Source organism: Paramormyrops kingsleyae, chromosome 9, assembly GCF_048594095.1.
Source record: "Paramormyrops kingsleyae isolate MSU_618 chromosome 9, PKINGS_0.4, whole genome shotgun sequence".
NCBI classification, from domain to species: domain Eukaryota; kingdom Metazoa; phylum Chordata; class Actinopteri; order Osteoglossiformes; family Mormyridae; genus Paramormyrops; species Paramormyrops kingsleyae.
The window spans coordinates 14,542,136-14,550,799 of record NC_132805.1 but is presented as its reverse complement, the minus strand read 5'-3'; the positions used below and the strand labels follow the sequence as shown (position 1 = coordinate 14,550,799).

Genomic DNA, 8,664 nt, shown 5'->3' with positions numbered 1-8,664 from the left:
ATTATAAAGTGGACCACTGTAAGTTTCAGAAGCAAGGTACGTTTACTTGCATAGTAAAATCTTCTGTTACATACTTTGGAAAATGCCTTGGAAGATGGAAAATGTTTGACATAAGAAAATCCAAAAAGGCCAACCTAAAAAGACAACCTTGATGTGCCGACATGTGGTAACCTGCAGTAAAATAGCGTACTGCACAGAAGAAATATGAGATGTTAGAGACGCCAGTCAATCAGTGTAGTAACAAGATATCAGCATATTGTGTCCATATTTCAGGAGAGCGACGATCGTGGGCAGGGACGTGTAGGAACTGATATTGTTACACACAGTTATGTAGGAGGTATTTCTTAAAACAGGAGGGACTTCACAGTAGACATTAAAATTAACCTGCACACATTACAGCCCTCAGTTAACAAGCTGCCGGACAGTTTACTGGACTCATGAATTACAGAGTATATAAACACTAATCAACTAATCTAACTCAACTACATAATCAACTACATAATCAACTTAATGTGGACTTTCTTAGAGGTGCAGGCTTTGCGCTGTATAAAATTGTCGCCCCCCCCCCCAGGGCGACTTACGGAGAGTGTGACCTATAGTTTAAAGCAGTAGGAGAGCCACCCACAGTGTGGTAGGCCTACTCATCGAAGCTCAGCCTTTCACTGTCTCTTCCTTTCCTAGCCTAGCCAAGCCAAACTTGAACATTAAAGAACAGGTGTAGTAGAGCTAGCCATCGATGCAGCTGACAGAAAAAGGCATCACTGGCTACAGGAAATCTCGCTACGTAGTATAAATGACATCATCAAAAAAGCAAAGCAGTCTAAAAAACATGGCCGCATCATTATTGGCACGATATTAAAGGCCTTTACATGGATTCCGGTAAAGAGATGTGCGAATTGTCATCCATCTAGCTTGAACGTGAGCATCTGCCCTCATCCCATCCTGGATGGCTTTCCCGCCATCTGCGGAGGAAGAGAGAAGAGACGCACGTGAGAGATGGGGGACGGAAAGGAGAGGAGAAGAAGAGAGCAGTTAAGGGAGGGGAAAGCCGCCTGCTCACCTGCGAAATGCTGACGCCAGTCAGCCTCTCCACGGTCTGTGGCAGCTTGGTCATGATGTCCAGCACTTCCCCTGTTAGCTTGGCCGCCCCCACCTCGCTTCCACCATTAGACACCATTGTGACCTTCTGGGCACTTGAAAGGGGTTTGCTGATCTCCTCAGCGATCTACAGGAGAGAGGCCGCGTAAGGGATCGTCCTTCCCATTAGAAAATACAAAGCTGTTGTGATAGTATTAGTATTAATATGCATGATTACGTAAGGGTAACTGAGGCAGAGCATGGGGGCTTCAAACTGATTGGTCCCTCCAGTTGTTACTCCGAATTTTAATTGGCTCAAAATGATGCCAATCACAGAATATGGACAGTTTTCCCCAATGCACATGAGGCAAGTACTATTTTAATAGTACCCAGAACTGAATGAATATGCCATCCTACTGTTTCTGTGTGTAGGATTGGTGGTTCTGTTAAGGTTAGTAGCTAGCTAGCTGGAGTTTTTGCTCCATATTACGCTCTGTTTTCTTTGTCTTGCCCCCTTAGACTCATTAAAATACCTAAATTAATGGTAACATTACAAGTCACTGCTTGCTTTTCAATAAGTGTCTGGTATTCCACTGGTAATTGGATCCCAATCACATTTTCATTGTTTTGTTGTAGAAAACTACTTAATGAAGTGATCGTATTAATATTAACATGAAATAAGCTTTACAGTAAGATTAGTGAAATATTACAAGAAATTGGCATAATATTTTCAGTTAAATATGTGAACAGTACACATCATAAATATTGTGTCATGTATTTTATGTGGTGACACGTCTGGTCACTGGACTCCTCTATCTTCAAGAAATGCCTTAAGAACTGTCTTCCATGAATTTGTCTACTAATCTGATTGTTTGCTGACTGCTCTTATTCTGCACTAACTGGCCCTTGAGTAGTCTTATGACATTCTTATTTTGTTAATAACTATATGCATAGTTGTGCAGCTGTTGAGTAACTCAAGCTCCAGTACTGCTTACACTATGTGCCTTGCTTGTAGGTCGCTTTGGACAAAAGCGTCTGCTAAATGTAATGTAAATGGTGATAATCTTCATTATCTCTCTTTGGATGGTCCCTGAGGGATGAGTAATATTTCATTGGCCAATTAACCCTCTCCAGCAGCCTATTTATCCCTTTAGTTGCCATAAGTGCTGAGACTGAATCGCGAATTAGGGCCTGCTGTGTGACATTACAGTGTGGCTGGATGCTTGTCTACTGTTTTTGTGTACTAGTTATAAATAGATACTCTTCAAAAATATAGAAAAGGATTTGCAGGGGAAGGGGGCGGTCAGGGTTTATTTAATGCCTCACTCTGCCACTTCCGTCCCATGCGCTAATTGCTTTTCCACCTGGTTGCTCACCAGAGGCAGTTTCTCCAGCAGCATGTCCACCATGGCACCCTCCTTGTACTGTTTGAAGGCCTCTGCCTTCTTGGCCATCTGCTCGGCCTCCGCCTTGCCCTTGGCCTCCACAGCAAATGCTTCGGCTTCACCTTTAATCTGGGGGGGTCATCAGGGGCGGGGCCAAACCAGACACAAACCAGATAAAACATACTCACTGATGTCAAAAGTCAACACATCATACAAACACAGAAAAAGATACTTAGACTGGTACATAAACACAAAGAGAGAGAAGGTTAGAGAACATACTAATGCTGAGGAAAAGGGTTAATAAAAAAGAACAAAATACCTTGTATAGGTGAGATCAAGTACAACGAAACTCTTGGCAGATTCTATCTTGCACAAACATATACAAGTGAAAGCAAAGCTTGGGGTCAGCCATAGGTACAGGATCAGCCACTTAACCTGGACCCTGGAGCTGTTTTTTGGGTTAGGGACTTTGGGCATGGGCCCAATGGTCACATGATCACTATGCCGGTCATAGGATTTGACCCAGCGACCATCTGGGTCTCGGGGCACAGACACCGGCAGTTAATACTGTGCATAGAGAAAGGTAAAGTGTGTCAACCCTGATAAAGAGGAGCGGGAGTTGGGGGGCGAAGCCTAATGGAGACGAGAAACGGACAGCGCCGGAATGCCGCTTTAGAACTCACTCTGATCGCCTCTGCTTCCGCCTCGGCCTCCATGATGAGCTTTAGGCTGAACGGATGAAGGAGAACGGGGGAATGAGATCAGACATTGGGGTGTTCAGCAGACACAGTAGGAGGAGGACTTACCGCTCAGCCTCAGCCAGCTTCTCTAAGCGGTAACGCTCTGCCTCCGCCGGCTTCTTCACCTTGGCCTCCAGCTCCCGCTCCTTGCGGGTGATCTCCTGTTCCTGCAGGGTGATCTGCTGGGCCCTCTCTACCACCTGCACCTGCATTTTCTCCTCCTCAATGCGCTGCTTAGTCTTTGCCACCTGGGGACATTCAACACGCTCAATACTGTGCTTGGGTGATAGTCGTTAGTGTTCACAGACATGCTCAGTGACTGCGTGGTGTCAAATGGCTTATGGGTAACTGAGTTTCAGCAGTACCTGCAGCTGATAGGCCATCTCAGACTCTGCCTTCTTGGTATTGACCTCAGTGTCATATGATGCTTTCTTGAGTTCAAAGTCCCTTTGGGCTTTCGCCATTTCAATCTCATTGAGGTACTGAGCAGACACCTTGACCTGCATGGCCAGTGCCTCCTGGAAAAAGGCAGAGGGAGCATAAGTCAACTGTGTGCTGTTGAAGACAACGGTCCCTGACACTCAGGCCACAATAGCCAACCAGATTAGAGCAAACACAGAGGGAAAGAGGAACAGCATATTGAGAAGAAACCGGACAGATCAGGAAATAGTACTGATGATCTTATTAATGACTACCTGGAACATATTTACCATTCCAGTCTTGCAGAAGGTGGAGACACAAAAGGGTGGCTCACCTTGATGACTGCGTCCCGTTTGTACTGTGCTTCTCCAATGCGCGCATCCCTCTGTACCTGAGCAGTCCTAGCCTTCCCCAGCGAGCTGAGGTATTCCTGGAAGACCATGGTCCATGGTCCAAAGTGAGTTCATGCTGCACCAGAAGCATAGAGCTCAGCAACGGAAAGAACGACAAGCCCACCTGATCATCATGGACATCTTTCAGTGTGTAGCTGACCACACTGATGCCCATGTTCACCAAGTCAGATGACGCCACCTTGAACACCTGCTCAGAGAACTTCTTGCGGTCTTGGTAGATCTCCTTCAGGGGAAGACAGGGAGAAATTGTGTTAGTACAGCATGATACAGGGTCTCATCGGTGCTGGAGGCTACACAGGCCCATGCAGCCAGGGGATCGGGCCGCTCAAGCACCTCTACGGTCAGGTGGGCGATGATGGCTCTCTGATGACCTTCCAGTGTCTCCAGGGCAATTTGGCCAATCTCATTCTCAGACTTGCCCATGAACATCTGGCAGGCTGCAGATAGCATCTCCTTATTCTGGCCCTGGATCTTCACCTGGAAGGAGTTTCCAAGCCATCAACACCATAGACGAAGGAAGGAAGTTGACACAGATCATGCAGGAGAAGTGATTTAACAGGGAGCCAATTACATCACCCAGCTTCCAATCTGTCACGCAAAGGAAAAATCAGCACTATCACTTTGTTGGAAGAACAAATTGCACATAAGAGTTAAAAGCACCAGAACACACTGTGTTCAGGCATTTAAGCAGTAAAGTGTTAATGCAACAACCTGGTTGGTTATGAAGAATTTCCCCTTTTATGAGCATGGGACAGCTAAGCTTACTTTCCAGGCAAACAATATATTAACACTGAAACAAATGAATGAATAAGGTGTCCCTACAGTCACACACACATTACTATAGACATGGTAACTGGAGTATATACACACTGTTACAAAGGAGAATGAACTATTTACATGGACAAAGAGGGATGTTGCTGCAGTAGGTGATGACATACGACATACCTGGGCAATGCCGGTGACGGAGATGGGGACTCCATGCCGGGTGTACACTTTATCACTCTTCACATTCAGAGTTAGAGTGTTCAGCGTGATTCTGAAAGAAGTGAGAGGATTTACACTCACTGACCTGAAGGTAAAGCGCATGTACACAGAGCAGCCACTGGCAGCCTACATATTGGGAATAGAGCACAGCTACTGACAGACAGGCAAATACAGTCCAGATGCTGACAGACTGACATGTAGATATAAACAATGTTATACAGTACAAACACTGACAGATTGATGTGTAGATAGTATTATACAGTATAATGACAGATTGATGTACAGAGGCAGACACTGTTATATAATACAGACACTGACAGACCGATATGTAGTAACACACTGGATGTACAGTACACGCTGTCCAACCTTAGACATAACAGAAATGATACAGCTAATGCTTATAAAAAGAATGAACATTAACTACAGCACATGCACACAGAAAGCGGAAAAGACGAGTGGTTAGTGGTCACATGATTGAAGGGCGCCATGACAGACAGATACCTCTGGATCTTCTGGACGCAGGGAATGACAAACACTCTGCCTCCGGCAATCATCAAGGGAGGGGATCGGCAGAAACCTGAGAGCCAGACGGTAGGAAACTCGTCACACGGAAACCAGAGACGCAATTTGGTAGGAAACTCATCCGTATATAATTCCACCCAAGTGTGGAGGAATACTGACTATGTCACTGTTACTGCAGCGAGGGTCACAAGGCTGATATTCTCAATCTCATTATAAATGTAAAATACAGACATTTTGTAATTCATGTAATTAGAATTAACAGCATATCTTACCAGATACCACCATCGCCTCATTTGGACCACAAGTGTAAAACATCTTTGGTATGATGAAGGAACTACAGTAAATGACAAAGAGTTCAGTTAAGCTCATGATAGTTCATTCCCAAAGGCTGATTTATAAAGTCTTTATCTTACTTAAAATTAAAGAGAAACTATTACTAGTTCTGCATTTAATTAATTTCTTAATAATGCATAAAATACACATTTCAGAATCTGGTCCCCCCTGAATACATTTCCTGAGAGATGAGATTGAACTTTTTTTATCCCAAGTAGGAAATTACAACATCTTTTCTTTAGGGATGGAGAAATATATACATGATAAGACAGCTACCAAGGTGAGTAATATTGGGGTGAGGGGCAAGTATCAGAATTTGCTACAGCCCTGACACTCAGTTCTTTGATGTTGGAGTTTTCAAAACAATTAGTCTATTAAAACAATTCTAAGGACGCCAAAGAACTGGTGTCCAAATTTCAGGTAACCCAGGGCAAAATTATTTAGTGTGTCAAATGGAAAACCTCATATTGCAGACAATATTTTCCTGTCTGTCTTATGTCTCAATGTCATGCTTAAATGTCTAATTATTTATATTCTGTTTATTACAGTAATGTTTTTTGCATTATGACCAAGAAGATCAATATCTCATCCCATGCATTATAGAGCTGAAGGTGGTAATAAAGTTTCTTTGACTTAGAAGGATCTACAGTCATAAATAAAACTCTCCAGCAGGGACAGACGGACACAGATGGTCACTGTAAACCAGAAAAGTGCAGCCTGAAAAATCAACAAAAAATCTCTAGGGGATCAAGTGCCAACAAAGCTTTATGTTGTAAACACAAAGCAGGAATCTATGGCAGGGCTGCTGTCTGGAAACCTGTAGAATGTAAGGTCAGTGCACTTATAGATAAGCTGCAATAAAGGGGCACAGAAAATGGAAGCCAGAGCAAAAAAATCAAGTGATATGGTTAGATGAAGCATATTTCACTTTGTTGCATCCAGACAGGTTTACACCTGGTAAAAGGCAATGTCTCTAATGGTATTGGCAGTCTTATTGGAGTCATTGGATATAAAGATTACTCTGCATAGTCATATGAAGGCCAAGGAATATTTGTACATTTTTAGACCAGGTGCAAACACTCATCTCTCATGATGCTCCCATATTCCAAGATGACAGCGGCCCTGTGGTTTCAGGAACACCATCCCCATACTGAATGCCTTACATATCTTGGCTAATCACCAGGACGCTGAAAATCACTGAATCTTTATGGCAGTCTCTGGAGTGCAGACTGCAAAGTAGATTGCCATCTCCTTCACGCCTCAAAAAAACTTCTTGAAGAATATTCCAATATCAAGCTACACCTACGTCAGAACTTGCAAGAGAGAATTCCAAGACGGACTGAAACTGACCGGAGGCGAAGGGCAGCCCAGCTCCTAACTAGGTGGCTGATAATAATATATTACGTGTTTCCATTATCTTGCACACACCTCCATGCTCGTACCGCTCGACCTAACGAAAAGTCTCCTTCCTCATTTACACACCTTTGTGTTCTCCTTCCTGTTGCCAAAGTTAGGCCGTTGGTGCACAACGGTGGAATCATCCGGTAAATTTAACCCCTATATTATACGATACTTCTTACCCAGGGGTAATTACAAGCCAGTTTAGAACCGTGTCCTGAGTCGAAGAGCGCTTTTTAAAGTACCGAATTTTCTTTTAATTATCAGACCTATATCACCATCAAAATAAGCTATGTTTAGCTATGATGTTCACGACTTAAGGTTATTCAGTCCTCTTTACTACAAAAATATATTAAAACATTATCTCTAGAATCCGGACACGCCATAACCATAATTAAATATTTCAGTGTAAAAAAACGTGTTGAGAAAGATGAAAGAATGTAATACTTTTGACATGATTTCCGGGTTTTGTTCACCCAAGCAAACCAAGCGCGTTAGATTACAGAGTAAAAATTTACGTTTTAACTTGTCATTTTAGGTGGTTGCTGCTCGCTCAAGTAGTAGCTCAATTTACAGCAAAACTGGAACAAAATAAAGCGACAGTTTGCCAAATTAACAAAGATTCAAAATAGGCCATCTCACTAGCTGAACTGTAAACTTTGTTGGATAGTTACTACAGTTTGGAGGTTTTTCTTTACGCGTCGCTGCATTTTGCATGCTTTATGGATTATGATGACCGATCGTCACCTTTGGTGACACGGTTCGAGCTGGCCACAGAAAGTCTACTTTTACACACCACTTTGTTAACTGCAATCACGGTAATGGAAATTATCTAAACAATGCATTTAAACGCGGCATCAAGAAGTCAAATGCAGCTTACCAATCGTACGCCCAATAGATTAACACAAAATGCTGGCGACCGTAAGATGATAAACTTTTAAAACATGTTTACTTGACATTTGCTCCTTCCGATCACGAGTGAGACAGTAACCCCCACCCAGCCAGAAGGTCGACGCCCCCTGTTTCGCCCCCTGGTGGAGAAGACAGTGTACTTCAATAGGCATCTTCTTGGCTTCATGCTGCTATTTAGGATTCAGTGATGGTGATAGGGCAATATACGTGTCAACTCAGCAAATCTGAAGAAGCGCATGTGCAGGATAGCACAGCAAGTAATAGATAAATAAAATGCAGTTAGTTACCCTGCTGCGCCGACGTAAATGTTCGCTTCGAATCGCTGCAAAATATGCCAACTTTATTGTCATATCACATTAGATTAAGAGTGTACCGATTCGATCCGTCTGTTCTTCCCATTACCCAGGCTAATCTTTTGCTGGATGGGCGGGGGATTCATAAAGCAGTGAGCCTGTAAAACATCTGTTTGAACAATTGGTG

The 8,664-nt window shown here is 43.4% G+C and overlaps 1 protein-coding gene across 1 annotated transcript; it reads right to left on the bottom strand.

Annotated features, from left to right (window-relative positions):
* Positions 1–23: 23 nt before the first annotated feature.
* Positions 24–8,296, bottom strand: flot1b (flotillin 1b). The gene is made up of 13 exons (XM_023794133.2): positions 8,153–8,296; positions 5,814–5,875; positions 5,521–5,596; positions 4,981–5,071; positions 4,369–4,512; positions 4,139–4,258; positions 3,957–4,052; positions 3,568–3,720; positions 3,269–3,450; positions 3,146–3,191; positions 2,454–2,591; positions 1,061–1,225; positions 24–962 (listed from the first exon to the last, which is right to left on the bottom strand). Exons 2-13 carry the CDS (start codon positions 5,854–5,856, stop codon positions 933–935), a joined length of 1,284 nt encoding a protein of 427 aa, XP_023649901.1. The 5' UTR covers positions 5,857–5,875; positions 8,153–8,296; the 3' UTR covers positions 24–932.
* Positions 8,297–8,664: the final 368 nt, after the last annotated feature.

Bases quoted from the DNA above. Each gene is read 5' to 3' on its own strand.
- flot1b (XM_023794133.2), bottom strand. From the start codon at position 5,856: ATGTTTTACACTTGTGGTCCAAATGAGGCGATGGTGGTATCTG. The intron at 4,259-4,368 runs GTGCTTGAGCGG...CTTCCCCTGAAG, and splicing joins TCGCCCACCTGACCGTAGAG to GAGATCTACCAAGACCGCAA. The intron at 963-1,060 runs GTGAGCAGGCGG...CTTCCTCCGCAG, and splicing joins CTGGCGTCAGCATTTCGCAG to ATGGCGGGAAAGCCATCCAG.